At 29.9% G+C, this 25,690-nt stretch overlaps 2 protein-coding genes and 1 pseudogene across 2 annotated transcripts in view; 2 read left to right on the top strand and 1 right to left on the bottom strand.

Annotated features, from left to right (window-relative positions):
- Positions 1-67: 67 nt before the first annotated feature.
- On the top strand, positions 68-2,962 carry LOC145749639 (3 beta-hydroxysteroid dehydrogenase type 7-like). Its single transcript, XM_082565465.1, has 7 exons — positions 68-178; positions 378-1,226; positions 1,299-1,457; positions 1,587-1,810; positions 1,873-2,061; positions 2,294-2,506; positions 2,777-2,962. The coding sequence occupies exons 2-7, from the start codon at positions 1,067-1,069 to the stop codon at positions 2,960-2,962; spliced, it is 1,131 nt and encodes a 376-aa protein (XP_082421591.1). The 5' UTR covers positions 68-178; positions 378-1,066.
- Positions 2,963-4,539: 1,577 nt separating this feature from the next.
- LOC145750168 (NACHT, LRR and PYD domains-containing protein 14-like) overlaps positions 4,540-25,690 on the top strand; it is a 29,562-nt gene continuing 8,411 nt past the window's right edge. The window contains exons 1-8 of the mRNA XM_082566129.1: positions 4,540-4,790; positions 6,694-6,769; positions 6,930-7,097; positions 13,453-13,502; positions 13,676-13,748; positions 17,169-18,976; positions 19,901-20,059; positions 24,146-24,304. Of these exons, the coding sequence (XP_082422255.1) occupies positions 4,620-4,790; positions 6,694-6,769; positions 6,930-7,097; positions 13,453-13,502; positions 13,676-13,748; positions 17,169-18,976; positions 19,901-20,059; positions 24,146-24,304 (2,664 nt within the window). The 5' untranslated portion in view covers positions 4,540-4,619. The remainder of the gene's footprint in view (positions 4,791-6,693; positions 6,770-6,929; positions 7,098-13,452; positions 13,503-13,675; positions 13,749-17,168; positions 18,977-19,900; positions 20,060-24,145; positions 24,305-25,690) is intronic.
- On the bottom strand, positions 9,870-12,418 carry LOC145749510 (zinc finger BED domain-containing protein 5-like; annotated as a pseudogene).

Genomic DNA, 25,690 nt, shown 5'->3' with positions numbered 1-25,690 from the left:
TAGAAAAAAGTTTTTAAAATAGAAATATTATAATATTATTACGTTAAACTATGACATCACAGTTGGTATTGATTGTTCAATTTTGTTAAAAATTTGTTGAAAATGTTTAAAAATGGCGGACGAAGCAGGTTTAAAGAAGAATTTGGAATTAGTTTTCAACATAATTCTCGATATATCAGTAAGTTAATATTTTAATAAATTTATTAAATTCATTTTTAAAGTTGAATTTAATTTGTATTACCTGTTAATTTTTAATTTATTTGTTTTTATTAATCTAAGGTTTTATTAAATTGAAATGTTTTTGTTATTTAAAATAAACCTGTTGGGTTTCGAACACCAGACCTTAGAGACCTTAAATCCTAAACTAAATATTTCAGATTTTTGCTTGTCTTGTTCAATGTTTCACTGAGGCCTGGTACTCGCTGCTAGAGAATCGAATCTACCACTTGGTGACGCAATTGGGCATCGCTTCCCTCTGCTACAAAGCTCTCTTCAGCATCAACCTTTGGCTTGATCAAGTTACCGGAAAGTGACGTCACAAACACAATACATTATGACGTAAAACGCGTGCGAATGTAGGAAGACATTAAACTTTGAGAAAAAGCTGAATTTGTTGTTTTTTGTTTTACGTCAATAATTAACTTAAGCCGCCGTAAAAATTTGCGATCTTTTCCCCATTCTTTACACGTGCATATCACAAGATTTAATGCAATTTTTATTATGCTTCATGCTTTAAGTTTGCACGTTTGCGGGAAACAAATCTCTATAGGCTTTAGGCTAAAATGTTCAGTTAAGGCTTTGAATGTTAACAAGAGTTGAATACCTTCTGTTTTAAATGTGGGATCTTGTTAACAAGATTGTAACATCGCTTAAGTAAATAAAACAAAAGTTAAGAAACAGTTTACAAAGATCTTCAACCTTAATATCACGAGAAATATCTTAAAGTAAAATAAATCAGTAAAATGAATGGTCAATTCTAGTAATAACCTAAGTTTATGCAACAACAAGTCCAAAGGTTAAGGATTTTAAACTTTTGTGACGTCACATATTTGTTTTTGACGTCATAATGACGAAGTGTTATTTGGTGACTGGAGCGGGAGGTTTCCTCGGAAATCAATTTGTTAAAATTATTTGTGAAAATAATATCGATGACGTCACTCGTCTCAAACTTTTGGATTTGCGTTTTGCCGATGACGTCATTAATGTACAAAAAAAATATTGCGAAGGTAAGTTTAAAGAATAATTGTTAATTAATTAAAAAACGTTTTAATTAGACTTTTTATTACTTTTTTTCAAAGATGCCAACATAGAAGTTGAATGGATTGAGTGTGACGTCACAAAACGTAGTAGTCTCATGTCAGTCGTACAAGGATGTCACGTGGTTTTGCATATGGCCAGTGTCATCGATTACAAGGAATTAATCCCTCATCAAAAATTATGGAAAATAAATGTTGGAGGTAGGAATTGTGATGTCATAAGTGACGTCTTTGTTATAGTAAAATTCGACAACATAGTTTATTTATTTTAGAACCTAAATGGTGTAGATTACTATAGCCTATTCTTTAATATATTATGACGTTATATAGGAACAATGAACGTGCTGGAGGCTTGTTGTGTAAACAATGTCGGTTATTGTCTCTATACGAGCTCAATCGAGGCTTTTGGACCAAACCGAACCATGGAACCACTAGTGGGCGGTAATGAAGACACTATTTACTGTTACTCTTCTGTGACGTCATACGGAAGGACAAAGAAGGACGCGGAGGAGCTTGTTCTGGAGTGGAACGGAAAAAAGATGAAAAATGGAGAGGTGACGTCATTACAATTGTCTGCTTTTGTTCTTTTTATTAATGACGTCATAATACTTTGTAGAAACTGGTCACGTGTGCACTTAGAGGTTCTGGTATTTATGGCGAGAATGACAACGTCACCAAATCGATTCTTTTGCGCCATCTTGCGACTAAAGTGATCAAGTCTCCTATTCCACCAGAGGCGCTACAAACTCGAATGTACGTTGGTAACGTGGCTTGGTGTCACGTGATCGCGGCCACGAAAATGCAGGTAAACAAAACTTAGTTGTACACTGCTTTAATATTGGGTTAGTGTGCAAAAGGTGTCTGGTTCGAGCACTACCACAGCCGTATATAGCTCCGGTTGTAACTAATATGTCTCTGCATGATCTTACTGAAAGATTAGGTTTTAAGTTTAGTGAAAAATATTGGTTTATATTTTGGTTATATGAAAAAGTTCTAAGAAATTAACTTGTACTCTGACTATAACTTATATTGTACAGGAGTCCCCTTCTTTGGTTGGGGGAAACACCTACTTTCTGTGTGACGAAACTCCAGAATTATCTTACTTAAGATTGAACTTGAAATTCTACGAGCATTTGGGTTTCACCATCCACAAGAGGGAACCAGTGTTGCCGTTTTGGTTGTTTATCCTCGTTTCTACGTTGGTTGTTTGGTGTTGTCAGGTGCTGGGTTGGTTTGGGATCAAAAAAGAGGTAAATATTTAGTTTATTGAGTAATTTTTAACTGGGTTACTGTCATAAAGGTTTTACTTAAAAACTTATGCGCAAAAACACCATTTTACCAAAAACATCGACCTAAATTTTGGTTAAATGTTGTGGTCTTAAACTTATCCATTTGAAATAAACCTCATACCTATTTGAATAATACTTTGGTGACGAGGGTCAGTATGTTAAGTTATTGCAAGTGTTAAACATTTATTTCATGTATAATACTTTTAATGACAACAATTTTGTGATTTTTAGCCCAATATTACACCAAACATGGCCAAGTTGTCCTGCACAAGATTCACCGTCTCCAATCAAAAGTTTGTGGAACATTTTGGCTACAAACCAAAGTATAGTTGGCCTGAATCGTTGAATATAATGAAGGAATATGTGAACAAGATTGTAAATGAAGTAGAAAATAATAATTTGAAAAAAATAAATTAATTTATATATATGTGATTCAATTTTGTTGGTATGTTTGTATTAGAATTTTGTTGTGAATTAAAATAAAGACAACGTGCAATAAACTTTTAAGTCGAGGATAAATTATATAGATATGTTTTGCCAGTTATGACGTTGGTCGAGAATACAATATCGTAAAACGTCCTAAGAAAAAACAGATATTGAAATTTATTTAATTAGAAAGTTAATACATTTTTTATTGTTTTAAATATGTTGATTTTGTTACATTACTTAAATTTTATAAAATAATAAAAAGTGCTACCAATTTAAATATTTAACATAGGAATGCGTAACAAAACGGTTACCACTATTAAAAACAACGCTATTTATGTAAAACGTCCTCAGAGGAACCTTTGAAGGTTAAACTGCCAAAGTTAGGAATCAACAAGAATGGACAGGAAATTTAATGTCATAAGCTAATGTTAAAATATTAAGTATTTTTTATTTAAGTTTGAGTATTGCTACTGTAGCGAATTTGTTAATTTTAAGAACTGTCCTAAGTCGTTGGTTGTTTACAAGAATTTAAAATTCCGGCTAATTCTTACGGAAATAAACTCCGAATTTAAGTTAAGTCGAAATCCATATTTATTGGGTGACGTCCGTTCAGCAGAACGAAATTGCCTAACTGTTTTTGAAAACGAATATTGCACTTAATAAAAACGGATATAAATCGTTGAAAAAATAATTTAATACCAGAAAAATGAGGTTAAAGTAAAAAGAGTTAAAATTCAGGTAAAAAGAGTTAAAATTCGATAAACAAGTTAAAGTTAAAATCATTCGAAACTTATTATTAAAATAGGGAGGAAAAATACGTCAAAGTTTGTCAGCAAATAAATAACAATTCCATTTTAAATTAACATCAAAAAATTTTTGTTTATGAAATTTAAAGTTAGCTTATGCGGATTTATCCAAAATAAGCTACAACACACCACAGTTTAATATATCTGTATCCTGTCTATCAGGAAAAAAAATTTAAATTGTAAAAAAAAGACATTCTAAAAACTAACATATGTATTTATCGTAACAATTTATCAAAACTCATATATAAATAGTATATACTTTTATTTTTTTACGCTGACATTATACATGGAAATTTCAGTTTTTGCAGGCTGAAATTATTGCTAAATCTTCTGATCTCCCTGACAAAACCAAAAAAAACAAAAGTGTTCGGAAAAAAGGAAAATTTTGACACATTTTACTTACAATAAAAATAAAATTCTATCGCTGTTGGTAGTAGTTACAGTGTAAAAAAAAATTGAAAAAATAACTACATTTCATATAACCCAGTATAGCTCTAGTAGGAAAGTAAATTGGATGTTATAAAGGGACTAACCGAAATAAACCTACCTAAAGAAAGACTGTCCCAGAATGGCCTTTTAAAATGTATTTCACATTAACTAGTGAAAGTTTACATATATATATATGGAATAAGTGAAAATAAATGTTTAAAATAATTTAAGAATAACAGAAAAAGCAAGGAGATGAATTTAAAAAAAAAAAATGTAATATTAAAGTGGTGTAATGTAGTCTAAATCCTTTTTTGTTTATCTTTTAGGGAATCTACTTTAAATCACCTTTAAAAATCTGCTTGTTTTAGTGAAATGATTTTCTGAGTTTTCGAATTTTTTAAACTTTTATCATGGAAGAAACTGTTAACAACAGTAATCCAGAGTTGCCAAATCTTAATGATCCAGGGTTGCCAATTAATAATGATCCAGAGTTGTCAGATGTTAATGATTCAGAGTTGCCAGATGTTAATGATCCAGAGCAGCCAGATGTTAATGATCAAGAGCCAGGTTTCAATTCCCAGGTATTTTATTTAAAAAAAAATTCTTTTTAGTTTAAAACTTTAAATTTAGTAAGTGGGTTTAGAACCTAAATACTAGGAATGTGCCAAATTGTAAAAAGCTTGGCTCGTACGAGCATCTTAATTTAAAAAAAGCTCGGCCGAGCAATACGAGCTTTTGAATAGCGAAAATAAATACCTAAGTGACCTTTCGATACGTAACGCAAAATGTATGCCCGAAAAAAATACATAAATTTTTGTTGTGGACACGATTTTTTACAAGTTTTTTTTTTTAATTATTTGAATTAAATGTTATATCACTGCAAGCTTGCTATAGATGAATAATTTAAGATTATATTGCTTTATTTAAAGAAGCGATTTAAAATCATTAAAACATACAGTGAAATGCCGAACAAAGTTTACTGGTTTTAAGAAAATTGAAATAGGCTGAACTTAGGTTAGTGTTGTACTTTGTATTAAAATGCAAAAATTTACTTAAGCTTACGTAAATTCACATGAAGAAATGTAGACATTTCGATATGATCAGGAGTTAACTGGTTACGAAGCGGGCTAGTAATAGCTTCCGCTGTATTAAAAAGTCTTTCAATAAAAACACTTGTTGGCGGCGAACAACAATTAAATAACAACGTCATATCTCGCGTGATATAATAAAACCATAGAGATACTAATATGTATTAGTATATTTATAGGTAAACCGATGAATTTTTCGCAGTGTGAATTATAAAACTATTGTATTTAAAAAGTTATAACACTGCACGGCGTTCGATTTGCATTATAATTTACCGAAAAGAAAAAAATTAATTTAGTTGATAATGCTCGGATAATTTAACGTGAAAGCTCGGCAAAAACTGAGCCTTTAAAAATGCCTAGGCTTGTACACGAGTACGAGCCCGAGCACTCGGCTCGACACATCCCTACTAAATACCTCTTAAAAATGTTTGACCTCTTTACATAAAACTATTAAATAAACATTGATCTTGTGGTGATCATCGTATATATACCAGAAGTTTTGGACAGTGTTTAACCCGGGAAGTTTGCGTCATATAGCCAAAGTGTAATACAGTATTTTATTTATATTTAAAAAAAAATTGTAAAGTTTAATCTATAAATAAGTTTTGATCTATATATGCTGGTTTTTAGAATATATAAATTTACTTTGATTTACGCCTTGAAACAAAATTTAAAGAAAAAAGACCGGTGTTTTCAGCAAAAATTTGCAATTAATTGTTTTTAGATTGCAAAATTATTAGACTACGCTTCTTAGTGTCAACCAAAGTAATGCTAGCGGGCTTTTTTTTTCAAAGTGCTAGTTTTTATTCCGATCTAAACTTTGTATTTCTAAAAAACTTATATATTTCTTTATTTTAACAACCGATCAAAACTTTTATATGCATTGTATTTTTTGCAAAATTTTATTTTGATATTGATAAAATATAGTCTTACATTTACACTATACATCAACTTTATATTCAGTTATTTAAATTTTGTAGTTGAAAAGCGCTTGTCTTTAATTTAAAATTTATAGAATTTAAAAAAATTGAGGAAAAATTTGAATTTTAAAGACACTTTGTGCATTAACTAAATCATTTTTAAAAACAACTTGTACAATAAATTATTGTTTTAAAAGTGGTGTATATATAAAAATGAAAAATATTATCTTTTTTATTATAAACTTTAAAGGTTGTAAATAATGTTGTGTATTATATAATATTACATCAGTAAAACTACTTGTGTAAAATATAAAACTTTTATTTACTCACCTTCTAAATTATATATTCTTTTTAACAATCTAGGCGGTCATAAATACAGTGATTTTTAGTACAAATGTCTTCGACATCAAAATCACTGATTTACTCATTTTAAAACGTTATATTTATTAAATGTTCTCCTTATATTTATTTTACAGAAATTGCAAGCAGGACCAGTTAGTTTAAATGTTTCTGGCGGCGATTTTGCTGAAATTTCAAGGAATTTGCCTCCAAGTAAGTTGTTTATTATTTTTATATAATTGGGTTTGCCTAATTATAAAAACCAGACCTCTATTTATAGACTATTTTATTTATAAACCTAACAAAACATTATTCTATGCAACATATTAGCAATGCAAATTTTATTAATAATATTAAATTAATTTTATTATAGATTCTGTGATAAACTTTAATAACCCACAAGTCAACGTAATTCGTGATTTTCATCAAAACGAGATCACTCAAAACATCACTCGCCATGAAAACATCACTCACCTTAAGCAATATGGTGGAGCATTCGTGCCTGGGGCTTCAATATACGATTCTACATTTCCTAAAACAGGTATTTTCAAGTTATTTTCACAATACAAAATTATTTTTATTTTTTTTTTGAAAATTACATTTTTGATCTGATAGGAGAGTTAAAAAAACTGTGCTAGTAAATTATTAACCTTATATCGTTAAATTATGTTTGATTTTTATAAATTTACTCAATAATCAGAATTAAAAGATGATGACTTATATAATAATGATGTACAAAATACTACATTAAATATGTAAATGGGGTTGTGTATAATTCTTTAGGCAAATATAAAACAATTTAAATATAAACCAGGTGTTAACTGTTATACCGTCTTTTAGATAGGTAAAAAATAACCCAAGAAATTAAAGTTGTTTGTGATGCAAAATTTATTGATACTTACAATCAGGACTGTTAGAATGTGCAGTTAGAGTCTTAAAATGTGCAGTTAAATGGTTATTTGTTACACAACATATTAACTTGTTATCACTGCTTAGTTATTGATAACAAAAAACAACCCTAATTTTAAAAATACAATAATTTAGACCTTAGTTTATGTAAGTTTAAAAATATTTAAAGCTGGCATGGAGGTCAGATAACAGCAACCAGTTGGCAGTTAGATACACCGTTACATTGTTTAAAAAATGGCACTGTTTTAACCCGATAAACGACGATATTTTGCATATATTCCTCCCCTATCTTAGCATTGTTTATTAGTAAAAAAATTAGATTAATGAACTTATATTAATAAAAGCGTAATGCAACGGAGATTAATAAGTTTAATATCGATTTTCAAAGTTAACTTTGTTAATTAACGATTAACAGATTATTGGGATCTTTATGTATATTAAACTAGTGGACCCACCACACTTCGTGTGGCACTTATGTTGTACAGTTATCTATTAAGACCAGTCCAATTTTACCTTGGCCTATATAAAATATTCTTTTTGGAAAATTGCTTTTATTTTTGGAAAATTGCTTTTACAGTTAAAATGAAACTAAATCTTTTTGGAAAATTGCTCTTACAGTTAAAACGAAACTAAATTCTTTATAAAAAAGTAATTCAAATAGACACCACTTATCATAAATAAAAGTATTTCAATCAGGCATTCGAAATTTCTTGGGTTAGATCCCCTAAAAGTTCTTCCGACATTGAATTTGCTAATTCTTGAGAAAGTACCAGCAAATTTTCATCTTTGTCTTTAATATCTATTTTCTTTTATTTTCATTTAAATTGTTTAATTCTTTATTTAATTTAGTGATGATGGCTTGATTTTGATTATACTGAGATGCTATAAATCTTTTAATTGTTTCAAATCTTCCATAACGGTTTGCAAAATTTTGTATGAAATTTGTATGCCTGTTTCGTTTTTATTTGTTAAAAACGCGACCATGGCTCTGTTTATATCCAGTTCTAACTTATTCTTTGTTTGATTAATCCTCTGAAGCATTTCTTCCATATTCAACAATATTTTGAATGTAAATTATTTGTTAATTGATTATTACTAAAAAAATGATAAAAAATATTATTATTATTTGCAAAAAAATAAATAAAAAATAATTAGGCACTATTTACAATAATTCGTGTCAAATCAAACAGCCCAATTAAAAAGTATTTTACATATTGAAGGTTTATTTATTTAAATATTTTCAGCAAAATTGTTCAAAAATTCATTAATCTACTAAATTTCTCGATACACAATGTTTCGTGTTGCTGTTGGGGGAAACCCAGATTTGCTTTTAATGGAAAATTTTATTTTATTTGGGTTGCCTACCCTTGAGGCAGCAACAAATAACTGCCCATGCGTAAAAACTGGTTCCTCTAACCAGATACCAACTTTTTTTAATGTTTGACCCTGACTTTTGTTAATAGTCATTGCAAAAGCAACCCTTATTGGGAATCGACGACGTTTCCATTAAAAAGGAAAATCGTGATCTGATGGTTGCGATGTTACTCTAGGTATAAAAACCTCTCTACCAGCATTTTTCCCTGAAGCAATTTTGGCTATTAATAAATAAGTTTTTTGAACTCCCCGTACAATTAGTTTTGTTCTATTGTATAGACCGTCTTTGGGATTAAGATTTTGTAACAAAATAACTGGCATACCTACTTTTAAATGTCATTGATGTGGTGGTAGTCCACTTATATTTAAAGAATTAAGATATTCTGTTGGAAATCTTGTACAATCATTTACTTCTTCTGTACTGTCTGCACTTGTACAAACAAACATAATGCCAGGAAACAGATTTGACACGACGGAGTTTATTTCATCAACTACACTGTTTTTGGGAGCCAAAATTGATCTTTCTGCCATCCAATTAAGATCATGGCAATGTTCTAAAAAATTTGGGTAAATCCATTTGATCAGTTGAAGCATTGAATTTTCTATTGTTGTTTTCGTACTATCATCATTTAAAAAGCAAAGCTCAGGGGGTAATTCTATATAATCTGTGTCTTTGAAGTAATTTATATTACCATCACCTAGTCTTAACAGCCAGTCGTCAAATTTAAGTAAAGCAGTGCTACTACTATTAAGTAACACTCTCATGTTTTTTGATAATTGGTGTACGCTGATACTTGGCCATAATTTTGATTTTTTAAATGAGGCGTTAATTATTTGTGCATGTAATTCATGTTCAAGTACAGGAAGAATTTGTATATCTTGCAACGTGCGATCAAGTGCCTCTAGCAAACTTTTATTTGCCATTGGTGCCTCATCCCATATTATAACCTTTGCCATGTTTATTAGTTTAGCTGTTGAACTTTGTTTTGAAATGCAAGATGTTGAATTTTGATTACAATGTAGAGGAGCTTTAAATCTGGAATGAAATGTCCGGCCACCAATAAGCAATGTAGCAGCGATGCCTAGAAGCGACAGCTAATGCTATACCTTTGTCTTCTCTGTTAGATGTGCGAACTGTTGCCAACAAAGCATTAAGCATATATGTTTTTCCTGCACCTCTCCTAGCGTCAACAAAAATAGCAAGAGGCTCGTTTTTCTTTAGCGACTGTGATACTTTGCTAACAATTTTGCTTTGTTCTGGAGTAAGAGATTGTGAGCTATTTGAACAATTATTCGCAATTCGAATAAGTGTGTCCCAGTCGTAACTTAACTCCTGTTGAATAATTAACGGAAGTTGCAAATCTGTAATAGTGTTATTAAAAATGTGTGCCTTTGCTTGCTCATCCGGAGTAATTATTGGTAGTTCAAAGTCATATAAATTCTTTCCATAATTGTTAAGTCTTTTTTTAAGATCATGCAAGACCAAAACTTTTAAAAAACTTTCAGTAATTTGATCTGATCCATTCTGAAAGTCGTCCATCCAGTATAAATAATGTTTATTGAAAAGTTCTGCAAAGTTTGCAGGGTTACAAAACAACAAAATCATAACAAAAAGTTCTCTTATTTGTGTACACATATTTGTTTGTTCTGCTTCAGTAAGTAAGTTTTCCCACTCATTGTCATCCTGTAAAACACCAAGCTTTCTACACACATCTTGAAAAGTATCACATTTATAAAAGTTAACTATTTTCAAAGCATCAAATAATGATTTACCCTTCCAATGGCTATGATGCAATATAATTCTTAGGTAAAATACATCCCCTGCGAGTGGGTGGATAGTATATATTCTGCCTATGGTTGAAGAACGATTTTTTCTTTTTGTCTAAACATTTTTTTTTTTTTTCTTTTTGCGTTCCAAGACGATTTCGGCTTTTCAATTTGATGGTCATTAAAGCTGAAAACCCCTGTTTGCACTCCCACGTTGATGGAAAAATCAATAGCCGGTAAACAGTGTGATGTGCTAGGTTCGGATACGATGATGCCATGTTTAACCAGAAATTGATAGGACAGCATTCTTTGTTTTATTTTTGCTGTCTCATCAGTTTGAAAGTCTATTAATTCTTCTTGTTCACCGGTCCCTACAGGCACATCATTCGGATCAGTAGAAAATGGGTTGATGGAGTAAGCACAACATGCAACATCAGGAAAGTAATTTAATAGCTCTGTCTTTAGTTGCGAAAGATGACCAATAATTTCTTTTAAAACGTCACTATCAGGATTTTTCTCAATGGAAGTGAGGCATTTAAACATTCCGTAGCTTTGATTGCTAACATTCTCTGTCCAGAGGTCCAGCTTACGAATAAGTGCTCCCAACTTTGAAATGAACTCTGTTACAGTTAAATTGGGTCCTTGAAACGACAGGTTGAAAGTGTTCAGAACTTTGAAAATGTCCGATAGATATGCCAACCTATTAAGAAAATCTTTGCTTTCCAGGTCCTTTTGAAAATAGTGATTCTTTTCTTTGAAGAAATACAGAAGCTCATCTCGCAGTTCAAACAGGCGCCTTGTTGCATTGTCACTGGAGAGCCAGCGCACCTCTGTGTAGTAGAGAAGACAGGTGTAGTTGGAACTAAGATCCTCACAAATAAGTTTAAACAAGCGAGTATTCAAGGCTGATGTTTTGTCGAAATTTACTAGTTTAATCACTCGGTTCAAACATAATAACATATTCTGTGGTAGCACTTTCGCGCAAAGGGCGAATCTATGAATGAAACAATGAACAAAAATCACGTTTGGTGCCACAGCTGTTACATGAGCTTTGAAGCCCGATTTATGTCCTAACATTGATGGAGCTCCATCTGTTGTACAGCCAATCAACTTTCCCCAGTCCAGTTTATTTAGTTCGAAAAAATTGTCCAAAGCTTTGAAAATATCCTTTCCTTTTGTGGTACCGCAGAGTTCCTTGTTCATCAGTAACTCAGTTTTTACAGAATTGTCTTGTGCATAACGAACATACACAAGTAACTGTGCGTTATTTGTTACGTCTGTCGACTCGTCCAGTTGAATGGAAAAACCATACTTTGAATCTTTCACTCCTGAAATCACTTGGTCAGCAATATCGACTGACATCTCCTCCATTCGATTTTTAACCATATTGTTGGAGAGGGAAACACTTTCTGGCTTTGCAGCCGCTTCCTCCCCAAGTACATGTTTTACTAACATCATTGCCGCTGGCATTTTGAGGGACTCTCAAATGGTATGTGCTTTTAGATTTTTGGCTATCAGGAGAGCGACTTCATAGGATGCCTTGACAACGCCCTTCTTTCTCTGGTAAATTGTGCCAGTCTTGTCCAAGCGCTGTCTCTTCACATGCTCGCCGAGTCGCTGAAAGAAACTCTCATTTTGATCCTTTTTGTCAGGATGATTTGTGATAAGATGCCGTTGAAGTAAGCTTGGTTTCATAGCTGAATTAGCAAGGGTCTTCATGCAAACTACACATTGCGGCAAGGATTCTTCATTGTGTTCAATAGCTATGAACCCGTACTTCATGTAGGCTGGACTGTACTTTCGTTTAGACATGTTCCCAATAGTTAAATTGAACAAAATTTAGTTATTGCAATATTCCAATATGATTAAAATATCATTAAACATACGACACTACTCCACTGCTGTTATCAGTTCATTACTACATCCATTTAAACCAGCTGACATTTGGCGGTTAATTATCGTGAACAAGAGAAGTGTTACGTCATAAATGTGCAAAACCTAAATTAAAACTAAATAACAAAATTAAGATAACATTTAACGACAATGTAAAACTTTTTTTTTGTTATGTATAAGTCCGATTTAAAAGCTATAGGCTATGCGTAAAAAAGTTTATAAAATTGCATTATTAGAACAAAGATCTTAATTTTTTTTTATTAGAACAAAATCTTAAAACTATACAAAATGTATACATGTTTTATGCCCAAATACTGTATACTTTTATTCACGTTTATTTAATATTATTCTTTATGCAAGTAATTATAAAATTGTTCAACGACAGTCCCATTTGTTCATTTAACTGTTCACTCAGTCTGTACTTAGCATAATGGAATAAATGCGCACTTAAAAATTGTTAAATTGCACCAGAGCACATTCTACATGTTTTTTAAGTCAAAAATTTCAAATTTTTAATTTTTCTTTTTTGCATTTATTTGCAGGCGATTTTTTCTTCTCTATCGTGATATTAAAAAGAAACGGTGCGAAATTTTAAAGAGAAAAATTACATTCACTTTAGTGCATGCGATCGAAGAATAGCGCAGGCGATCGTTTTTTACATTTCTCTCGTTCTCTTTAAAATAATAGAAAGAAACAAAGCGGCAAATTAAAATATAGTTTTGCTTATTACGGCTAACTATCATAAGACATTAAAAAAGTGATAAGCTGATTCCACAGAAGAACATATATCCCAGCTATAGGCAAAAACTCAAGCCCCAATTAATTGTAGTTATTCTGTAATGGAACGCACAAAATTTAGAAATCCATATATATATATAAATGTATTATATTCATGCAATATAATACCCCCTGTAGGAAACAATATTTTAATCCAATATTATTTACTTTAAAAGGGTCTACTTCTAATGAAAATGTACAACCAAGATCCTCCGCTTCAAATCAGGTTTTAACTTTAAATTTGTCAATAAATATAAGCATGTTTAAACTAAATAACAAAGTTTAAATATTGTTTATAATAATTAATAAAATTTTGGACTTAGTTTGAATAATAAATATAACTGGTAATCATAAAAAAGTCTTTGTAGTTACTTAACCAAAGTTTTACTGTTTATAAAGGAACAACCTGAAGAATCACAAACTCCAGATCCACATGAGGTTGTTCCAGAACCAAGAAGAAGACAAAATGAAGGTAAATTTAAATCTTGTTTATAATATGGAAGTGTTTTTGGTATATGTTTATCTTTGACATAACTAGACTGACTCCACAGTCTAATCTTGCATCGAATGTTAATGTCTTTATATAGTTTGGTAATTTTAGTCTGCTTATGTATTTAGTAAAAGCAAAAGTGACTAAGTTTGTCACCATCAAAATAGCACTATATATGTGAAAGGCTAGTTCAGTAGTTGATATTATAATATATATAACATCTTAAGTTTGTTTTAAAATAAAATGATTTTTTTAAACAGTATAGAAAAATTAAATACCCTTTCAAGAGACTTCAAAAAAGCTGACCTTAGTACTGCTGTTTTTATAATTTCCAAAGCTGGGCTTTGTGAGTTTACCCACTCTTTATTTCTTTGTTCAAAAGTAATCAATGGTGGGTGCTCACAGGCATGGAATTTTTCATAAGATATCCAACTATGTTTATTTTAGATGTGATACACCAAAGAACACCACTTTTCTTTTAATAAGATTGCATCTTTATTACATGTAGAAACTGAATACCATAGGTGATTTATAATTGCTTTTGTCCACTTAATAACCATAGGATTTTTAGATTTCAGTAGTCGCTTTTTTAAATTTTTTGCAATATGCCATAGGTCAAACTGATGGTTTATATGGGGAAACTCATCTCTGAGCATCTTTTGTATTCCAGGATGCATAAAAAAAATTTTAATATTGAGGGCACAGACTCAGGCTTTGACCTATTTGTATATTGAATGACAGCCTTGCCTTCTGAGTTAAATTTTAGTTTTGACACATAATCCTCTTGCACAAAATGCTCACTGCAAACCAAAGAATTTTCCCCAAGGGTTTTTGATCTTTTCATTTTGTGCAGCCAAACCTTTAACAAAGGTTTATTGTTTTGTGGAAATCTATGAAAATGGACAGGTTGTTCACGATTTTTGGTATTATAAAAGGAGTTTGAACACCCTGGAGCTTCACAGAAATTGCCACTTTTTGTTAATTTTGCTTTCTTAGCTAAAATTTCGCCACTAAATTCCATATTTTTTTTACAATATAAATCTAATTAAGTAAACAAAATAATATTGTGAGATCAATGTTATAGTTTAAATTCATACATATCAGGTTTGGGTATATATTCAAATAACCACCATAATTAAAAATTATACAAATATGAAATTAAGCCTACAATATTACTATCAGGCCATCTGCCTATCAGCCTATGCAGCTAAGATTATATGGGCTATTTTTTGAATATGCATAGTAACCTATGTTACATTGCAATCTGGACTTTGTCATATTACTTAAATTTTAACCTTCTACACTGTTTCACTATGCAGTAAGTTAAACTAGAGATATTGCTGACAGTCTGAAACCAAAATTAACGTTTTAACAGTCTCACAGCAGGGGTTAGAAAAACTGCTTTTTATTGAAAGAGACCAATTAAAAATACATTACAAAAACTATTAGTTTCTTTACATAAAACTAAACTGTAAAGTTAGTTTATCATATTGGTTTCCGCAACTGTAAATGGACACTATATCGCTGTTTCACCACCTGACTACTAGCTTAAAAACAGGCAGACGGGTGATATTTGCCATGAAATTAAAAGCTAACATTCGCCTAAGGTTTTAAACTTTTGGTTCCCATACTATACCAGTATTAGTAACAGGTATATAAGATAACATTTTTCATGTTTCTACCCAAAAAAAATAAGTTGAACTTGACATTTCACTAATTAAAAATTTATAGCCATAAGAAACAACGATAATGAAAATCGTCTTCCCTTACGATGACGTCACGTCGGTAAACACTTTTTTTTGTGAAAAAGGTAACCCCCTATAACTTTTAAACCAGAACCCCTAGAAAATTCGTTTTTTGAAATTAAATTTTTAAAAATATAATTATTTTTATAAAATAGGCCTAGTTTTGCCTTTAGTTCCCCTTTAAGATGTGCATTGGCCCCCGCACCTTTCTTTCATACAGCTGCTCAAACGATAAAACCCGGTAAACTCTTGCAGCACCTCCTGAAATGCGAAAGGTAATGTGTAAAATTTAACGATCCCATTTGTTTGACTTCTACAACAAAGTTACTTTAGCATGGACTTTACCGAACCATTAAATCTCTCCACAAGGTTATGGCTCATGGAATGATAAGGATTCTGTTTCTTCATGCATTTCGAAAAAACTTTGGTTTCCATGTCACTTAATAACTCTTTAGGTATGTCAAGTCTACACTACGTATTCAGTAAAGCTTCAGCAACTCTTTCTGTGGATTTGAATCAACAACTCTCCTGAGTACCATGTTGCGTAGTCTTCAAGTGTCAAGATGTACTTGTGTTCCTTGTAACTAGAAGGGTGTATTAGCCCTATTAAGTCTAGTGTTGCAAGTTTAAACAGAATTTCAAATAAAGAAACACTTGCTGCCACAAATTGTTTTTTACTCTAAGGTTTAAAACTCCTTTTCAAGTTTTTTGGTTTAAACTGCTCCGAACTCTTATTGGTTTTGGGTTTTGCTTGTCGCACTTTTTTCTGATCTCTATCTTCAGTTAAGTTGTTTTGCTTTAGGAGCACACTCTTCAAATGCTTATAATTTACAGCGCCTTGGGCCATAAAGAATAACAATGAAAGAACAAGAATAATACTGGTTATTATATATGGTTGCTAGTCAAACCATACTCTGGTTTATGCGACCTAGCAATTCATACTCGAAACAACAAGAATTTGAAAAATTTTTGCGGGAGTTTTTCACCTTGCAAACCGTCTCGCAGGCTGCTGTATCAACAAGCGATTCTACTCGAGTTATTTGTGAATATTTTGTGTCACTAAATATTATCTATGCCTATTTTTTAACAAATAAATATTGGATATATGCATTATTAAATGTGTTATATAGAGTGATAAATTATTGTGATGTTGACATCTTTTTTTATCAGTTGACTTAATTTTTAAAGTTATTGTTACACAGCAATTAACTTTTATGGTTGCCAGCTTACGCTATTTGTTACATAGTAATAGTGACATAATTACCTCCCTGCTATGCTGACAAAAAAATCAGCACTACTAAAAAAAGAGTAATGCATTTAAGAAAAAATCGGCTTTGTGTATTTATTATCGGTTTGTTTGCGTGGTAGTGGTCTAAACACTTTCTTACCATACACCAGATCCTGGGTTCGATTCCCAGTGATCTCATGCTGTAGCGCTCTTAACCAAAAAAAAGTAAATGTAAATATTTATGATTGCTTTTATGACATTTATTACCTGTTATATAATTTCATTATATCAATATTAGTTAGGTTTTACAATTTATTATTTAAAAAAATATCAAAAAAATTTATTTTTGCATTAATATATGTGCTGTTAACAATAAATATTTTATTAAATATAAAAAAAAAATAATAATTTGAGACTTTATTATTTTAGATAATTCTTTATGTAAACAACTTTCCATAAAGTGTTTTGAGCAAGCTAGAAGTTTTGCCAATGAATTCTGCTCTCCTGTCCAGTTAGACAAACAATTAGAATTTGTTGAGTTAGAACTTGCTGAATATTCTTCAACTGATGTTAAAGATTTAGATTCAGTTGATCACTTTCATACCAGAAATGAACAATTTGAAAGAATGTCCAAGTTAACTGAACCTGACTATCACCCTGGCACAAAGATTAAGGTGAATGAGGTATTTGAATTAGCAAAAAGAAATGCTGAAGCAGCAGCTGAACGAAAATTCAACAAAGAGCCAAGAAATATAGCTGAACGACTTGAATTAGACAAGAAAAAAAGAGATTTTATTAAAATACATTCTAAAGTCATGGCACTTGTTGGGCACGCAGGGACTGGTAAATCAACTTTTATTAAAATTCTGATTCAGGAAATTTTTTCTGAAAATAGCGACTTTCTTCAGAATATAAAATTTATATTCAGCATTATTTTGCGATCAGTTGATTTTCGTAGGGAAATGTCGATTTTCAGGTTTCTTGTTGCAAACTCATCTATAGATTGGAATCAACCAGAGTCTACTGATGTAGAATCATTTAATTGCATTAAAAACAGTTCTGACACTATCCTCATCTTTGATGGACTGGATGAGGCTGATAGTACTACCTTAGGGAAAGCACCCAAAAACTTGGTATCTACAAATGGCTCTGCTGAAGATTTTCTAAAAAACATTTTTACTGGAAAGTTATTTCCCAATGCTTATAAGTTTATTACTTCTCGACCAAGGCAAATGTATGAGTGGCATCCTTCTTGCAGACCTATCTTAGTGTTAAAACTACTTGGTTTCAATAAGGAAGCACAAGAAAACATTTGCGTGCAAATATGTGGGGAAAATTCACCTAAAGTCTTAACCTTCGTACAAGATCATCCAGATATTGATGCTTACAATTATGTTCCTGTCAACTGTATCCTATCCATGCACTGCATCAATCAAGCAATTTTGTCTGGCTCTGAAATTAATCTAAAAACTATGACAAATGTTATGCTTGCTTCTTTAAAGCATTATATGAGGTCAGATCATTTTCCTGACAACACAAAAGTTTTTGAGCACGAATTTAAATGTCTAGCTTATCTTGCCTGGAATGGGTTTGAGCAGAAAAAAATTATTTTTGATCAAAAAGACATTAAAAAGTCTGGAATTACTGAAAAAATGCTTAAAACTTTTCTTGACACTTTTGTTTATGATTCTTCAAACATGAAAGTCAAGATATTAGAAGGAGACAAACGAAGCAACTTCAGTCATCTCACCTGGCAAGAACTGTTTGCTGCCATGTATTTATTTTTATGGGCAAGTCTGGATGAATTTCAAAAATGTGTTCCACAGTTTTCCACTAGTCGGTGGGAAGTAGTCACAAAATTTCTGTTTGGGTTTTACAGTTCCAAGGATTTGTCTGAATTTCAATCTGGTTCTTCAACAGTTTATGATAAGAAACGAGCTGTTCTAGAAACATATGCTAAAGATTTGTGTAAAAATGTTGATTCTTCATCAACTATTATTGAACTTATCAGTTATTTGTATGAATCCAACGATGATGACCTCAACCAGTCTGTTCTAAGTCTTCTACCTGATCATTTGAAACTTGAGTTTGAGGAAACGTTGTTGCCGAGTGACTACATCCATCTTGGCTACTTGTTTGAACAACTGACCAAACCTCTTTCTTTAAAGATGTGGTTTGGAATAGGAGTAGGTGACCATTCTCAACTGCTTAGTATCTTCAAAGGTTTAAAAGTGAAGGTAAGCAAAAACATTATTGTTATTTTGAATATGATGCCCAGGTTTAATTTACACAGGAAATTTATTTACTAAAGTAGATAAAATCACCAAAATTTATAGATTTGTATTTAATATTATTTTAATAATTCTGTAGTTATAATAAAACTTTTTGTTTAAATTAGTAATTTGCAATTTTGTAAAAAGTAAAATGATAACAATGCTCATATTGTTTAACAATGGTTCATTGTTGAGATACAATCCCCCATTTTGTACTTTCCCCTAATTACATTATTCAATAAATAAAAGTTTTAATTAATTTTTGAAAGCAAAACTCAACATTCTTTACCTGGATACAAAATAAATTTAGAATATTAAATAAAAAATAATGTAAAAACTTAAACTTTTAGTATTTAGTATGCCTACTTAAAATGGGCAGTTTTATATTACTATAAAGGTAGGTTACAAAACTACACAAGCATTTTAGGTTTACGTAACAAGTCTTATTATTTACAATTATAACAAAGAAAACAGAAATCGATGTTAACTTTAAATTTGCTTTACATAAAAAAACTCTCATAAAATATTGATCCAAACAAAGCTTAAAATGATTTGTTTCATAAACTAAAAAAATAGGTTAAAATAATATTTACCCCCATATTATTGCTGGGGGTTTTATTATTACCCCTAAATATTTTTGTACTCACTGGGTTAATTGCAAAGTATTGTTATATAAATATCTGGGCTTAAATTACTTGAAGTTATCAAAACTAAATTTTAAATTTATTTAAACTAGCTTTAAATAAGAATTAAAATGTTGGTAATTATTATTTTAATTCAAAATGCTCATAATTACTATTTTATAAAGAATATATTTTTTAAAACTTTTTGTTAGGTAATTAAATTAAAGTAATTTTTAAATGAAGTAAAATATAAATTTTGTTTTAGATAAAGTTGAACTTATCAGGGAACGAAATTGGGGATGGAACTGTAACATTACTGGGTGAGGTTATTGACAAGTTTGAGGAACTTAATATTAGTGAGTGTCGCATCACAGAAGTTGGTGGATTGGCCATTGCTAGAGGTTGTTCAAAACTAACGAATACTGTGAGTATATTACTTTATTGCTTGGTATTTTTGAAGTTCTAGATTTAAATAACATTTATTATTAAAATTACTTTATGTAAAAACAAAACTTTTTTATTTAGTTTATAAAAATATAAACAAAAATTTATTTTTAATTTTATAACAAAAGTCACAATGCCCATTAACTTTAACAATGGGTCATTGTTAAGTTACAATTTATTGTATTATATTTAAATAAAATTATTTTTTGTATTCCCTCAGGATCAAATTAACTAAAAATTAAAAGTTTTAAAGAAATATTCAAAACAAAATTTTACTTTATTAACTTTGAGAGCAATTTTAAACTTAAAATAAACAAAAATAATTAAATTTAACAATTAATACATTATTTTTAGTGACATTAAACAAATTCAGTTTTAAATCGATTTATAAATTAACAGTAAAATTTTATTAAAACAATAAGGGTGGAGTTATTAAAGTCGAGTTAACTTAATCCCCGGTTAACTTTTTATTTTTTAGTTGTTATTAAAGTCGAGTTAAACTTGGATTAACTAATCCTAGTTTAATTTGCATTTTTGTTTAAAAACTGGTCTAAACCGGTTTGAAATCGCTATAGCGAATCAAAACAGCGAACAACAATTTTTGTTGATTTTCGCTGTAACCAAGGACGCTTTGTTCACTTTTTTGCACAAGATTTAAGTTTTTGTAAATAATAAGGCTAAACGTGATTTTGAAGGGTTTTAGTAATAATTTAACATTTAACTTTCTTTATTAAGTTAGACTTAGTTAAGATTAGTTACTGTTAGTAAACAAAAAACAGACCTTTAGTCTATTCAGGCTTAAGACTACTATTATAAAAAAATGTACGCTATAGAAACTTTTTTTACAAATTGTTCTTAAATATTGTCAATAGGAATAAACGATTGTTAAGTAATTTTTTATTAAAATGGATACTTTGGAAATTGTTGAAATAACAAATACAAATTACGAAATTCCTAAAAACGATTAAAAGATATCACAAATCCCTGGAAAAATATACAGAAAGAGAAATAGTCCAGCGTTACAGATTTAATAAAATTAGCATTTTACAGCTTTATAACATTCCTGAAAAAGATTTAAGTTTAAAAATTAAAAGCCATGGTGTTTCAGCATTGTTGCAGCTTTTGGCAACCCTTAGGTTTTATGCAACAGGAAATTTGCAACACAGTGATGGAGACTTAGTTGGGGTACATAGACGCACAGTGTGCCTTATCGTACATCTGATTTCTAAGTGTATAGCTTCGCGCAAACACTTATTTGTAACATTTTCTTATGGATTGGCTCTGCAAACATGCATGGATGATTTTGGGCAAGTTTCAGGGTTTCCCAACGTAGTTGGAGCAATAGATGGCACACATATCCCCATTGTTTCACCTGGTGGTGATTCTCCCAAGGTGTTCAGAAACAGAAAAGGATTTTTTTTCGTTAATGTTGAGGCCATCTGTGATACTCACTGAGTATTTACCAACATTGTTGTGCGTTGGCCAGGATCAACTTATGACTCCCGATTTTTTGAAAATTCCAGAATTCGAGACCATTTTGAAAATTGATTTGTGTCTGGTCTGTTGTTAGGTGACAATGGTTACCCCTGTAAGAAATATTTAATGACTCCTTTACTTCATCCCTTAACATTACCACAAAAAAGTACAATAAAGCTCACATAAAAACAAGATCAAGAATTGAACAGTCTTTCGGCATTTTAAAACAAAGGTTTTGGGTCCTTACAATTCCACTTCGAACACGTCTGGACAATTTAATAATTATAATAGTTGCAATTATGTGTCTTCATAATTTTGCACTAAAAACAAGGCAAGAGAAACTGGCACCTTACGACGCTGAAATCTCAGTAATTGAAACAAATGGAGGAGCTGGTCATTTATAGACTGGTCGAGCTGTGCGAGACCAAATAATAAATAACTATTTTCAGTAATATTTAAATTTAAGAAGACATTTTTGTGTTAATATAGACTTCATAAAAATGTTTGTTTATGTGTTTTATGTAATCTTTTTTTAGCTAGGAATAAAATGGATAATAAAATTAAAACTCTTAACTACGATCAAAGCGAAGGAGAAGTACTGTTGGAATTGGTAAAATCTTATCCAGTTATAACTTCAAAATTAACAAATTCTTTTACCACAACTGCAAAAAAATGTTTGGGTTGATTTAACTAAAAGATTTAATTTAATCAATATATGATGCAATAGAACACCAGAAAATTTACAAAATTCATACAAAAATATTAAAAAAAAGCCAAGTCAGCTAATACAGAACAAAAAAGAGAAATTAGAAAAACAGGAGGTGGCCACCACCTAATCCCATTAGCTCTTTTACACAGAAAGTCATTTGTGAGTAACAATTATATTTTTATGATAAACCAAATAACACACAACGATAAATTAACTACAAACCTGCAAAACTTTGTTTTAAATAATAACTCTAATTCCCAATAAAATCAATTTACTGCATAACAGTTTTGATGATGATGCCTTGCTGATTCTTGATCTTACTGGTAGCACCCCAGTCATGATCAAATTGTTACTGAATGTTCTTTAAATGGAGAAATTTTTGTAGTCTGTAAAGAATGACCAGGTTAAATTTCATGTTGTGAATATTATTACCAATGAAGAGTTCTAGTTTTAAAAAAGAAGTTACAAAAATTTAATTTTAATTTATGTTGTAAAAAAGTAATACCAGTCTGTTCATAGATGTTGTAGTACAAGAGACACCTGAGGAAAAACAAAAAAAATAGTGTCAATCAAGTACTAAGTAAGTCAATGCAAAAAAATAAATATAGTTGTTACTTTTAAGTTTATTAATTTTTGTAATAAAATTATTTAAAATAATTTTAAAGAAAAAAAAGTCTTTAGAAAGAAAAAGCGATTCTGGTGATGTAAGGGAGGCAAAAATGTACTAACCAAAAAGTTACTAATAAAGGACCAAGAAATGAAACGTAAAGAACACGATTTAAAAATGAAAGAACTTGAAATAAAAATAGAGCAAACAAAAAATTTAAAAAATTACCGAGCAGCATGTTTAAACAACTTTTATAAAATTTAATAGTTTGCATATTTAATTATTGTATTATTTATATTTTTGAATTTTGTTACTCAAAAAAATAGGTATCAATAAAATTTAAATAAAACGGTTTACTTTCCACTTCGCATGAATATAATAACAAAGCTTTACTAGATTGAAAATATGATACTCTGTCCAAAATAGGAATTTACTGAGAGCAAAATGCTTAAAACCATCATCGCGCATTTCCTTGTTTATTTAGCCAAGCCAGGGTGGACGGTTTTTAACTTCAACGACATAAAAAGATTTTCTAAACTTTGTGACCTGCCCATTGTTAGGGATTGACAGGATGTTTGTAATTTCTAATTTCAATAACTACAATAAAGGTTAAAGATATTGTCCTTGTGACAACTTAATAAAAACTACTTAAATAGTTAATCTTTTAACCAAATTTATTTGGCAGAGCCCATATAAAACTTAGGTTATAATTGACTATACACGTTATATATGCAACAGGAGACAAAAATAGGTAAAATACCTTAGAATGATATGTCCGGTACATCACTGACGATTTACGGACTGACTAAAGCCATTACAACCAGTACTAACTTACTAATTATACAACTTTGCTTTGCTGTTGTATTGTTTTCCATAAGCTACCTATGAATTACTATCGACTCTGTCCAAACGATCACAACAACTTTTAGGCCAATCTAGTTTTACTATTAGACTATTGCCGTAATTTTTTTTGATAAAGTAGCTAATTAATTTTAAGTTAACCTGAGTTTAAACCATCTCAATTGGCGGGTTAACTTTTTAGCGATTTAACTCGACTTTAATCACTCCACCCTAAGTGTGATAATAAGTAAATTTTAAGTTTGAATATTTCAGATAAATAACAAGTTATTAAAAATTAAATATTGTTCATTTTTGTGTTACTTCAAAATTTTAGTTATTATTATTTTTATAAAGTATTTTGTTAAACAGTTTTTATCTCAGTTATTTTAATTAAAGTAATCTTTAAATTAAGTAAAATATAAATTTTGTTTTAGGTAAAGTTGGACTTATCAGGGAACGAAATTGGTGATGAAGCTGTAACATTACTGGGTGAGGTTATTGACAAGTTTGAGGAACTTAATATTAGTGAGTGTAACATCACAAAAGTTGGTGGATTGGTCATTGCTAGAGGTTGTTCAAAACTAACGAATACTGTGAGTATATTACTTTATTGCTTGGTATTTAAAGATTATTTATTTAAACAAGCACTAGATTTAAATAACATTCATATTAAAATTACTTTATGTAACAACAAAACTTTTTTATTTAGTTTATAAAAATATAAACACAAATTTATTTATAATTTTGTAACAAGAAGTAAAAACGGTCACAATGCCCATTAACTTTAACAATGGGTCATTGTTAAGTTACAATCTATTAATATTTTTTTTAAATTAAGTTTTGTATTTTTCCTATTTTGAAATAATTAAAAATCAATAAAATGGTTATGATTAAATTTCTGGTATAATTTAAGAGTATTGATAAATTTAGTTATTAATATTATTTTTAATTTATGTTAATTAGTAGTTTAATTTATTTTATTTTAACTTAAAGTTTAACTTCACTTACTAAAATTAACTACAACAATTAAATTTATTGATTCAATAATTATCGGACTAATAGTTGTTTTAAATTAATTATTTGAATTAGAATAATTTTTAAATTAAGTAAAATATAAATTTTGTTTAAGATAAAGTTAAACATTTAAAATTAAAATTAATTTATTTAAACAAAACTTTAATTTTTATTAAATTTATAATTTTGTAAAAAAAGTTAAACAGTCACAATGCCCATTAACTTTAACAATGGGTCATTGTTAAGTTACAATCCATTTTATTAATGTTTGCTAAAATAAGTTTTAGTGTTTTTCCAGAATCAAATTATTTGAAATTAAAAGTTTTAAAAATTAATAAATGCAACATTTAACCTAACCACAAGAACAATTTAAATCTTTAGAAAATGTTTAAATTTAACAATTATTACTTTTTGAAGTTATATTAAACAAATTTAATTTTAAACAATTAATACATTATTTTAGTGACATTAAACAAATTAATTTTAAACATTTAAATACTTTGGCTTATTTATCAAAAAACGATTTATAAATTAACAGTAAAATTTTATTAAAACAATAAGGGTGGAGTTATTAAAGTCGAGTTAACTTAATCCTCAGTTAACTTTTTATTTTTTTTGTGTTATTAAAGTCGAGTTAAACTCGGATTAACTAATCCTAGTTTAACTTGTGATATTTGTCGAAAAACTGATTTAAACCGGTTTGAAATCGCTATAGCGAATCAAAACAGCGAACGACAATTTTTATTGATTTTCGCTGTAACCAAGGACGCTTTGTTCACTTTTTTGCACGAGATTTAAGTTTTGTAAATAATAAGGCTAAACGTGATTTTGAAGGGTTTTAGTAATAATTTAACATTTAACTTTCTTTATTAAGTTAGACTTAGTTAAGATTAGTTACTGTTAGTAAACAAAAAACAGGCCCTTAGCCTATTCAGGCTTAAGATTACTATTATAAAAAAATGCAC

Source organism: Corella eumyota, chromosome 4 (assembly GCF_963082875.1).
Source record: "Corella eumyota chromosome 4, kaCorEumy4.1, whole genome shotgun sequence".
In the NCBI taxonomy this organism is placed as follows: domain Eukaryota; kingdom Metazoa; phylum Chordata; class Ascidiacea; order Phlebobranchia; family Corellidae; genus Corella; species Corella eumyota.
The sequence above is the reverse complement of the archived record's forward strand: the minus strand, read 5'-3'. Positions and strand labels throughout refer to the sequence as shown.

Bases quoted from the DNA above. Each gene is read 5' to 3' on its own strand.
- LOC145749639 (XM_082565465.1), top strand. From the start codon at position 1,067: ATGACGAAGTGTTATTTGGTGACTGGAGCGGGAGGTTTCCTCGGAAAT. The intron at 1,458-1,586 runs GTAGGAATTGTG...GACGTTATATAG, and splicing joins ATGGAAAATAAATGTTGGAG to GAACAATGAACGTGCTGGAG. The intron at 1,811-1,872 runs GTGACGTCATTA...AATACTTTGTAG, and splicing joins AAAAGATGAAAAATGGAGAG to AAACTGGTCACGTGTGCACT.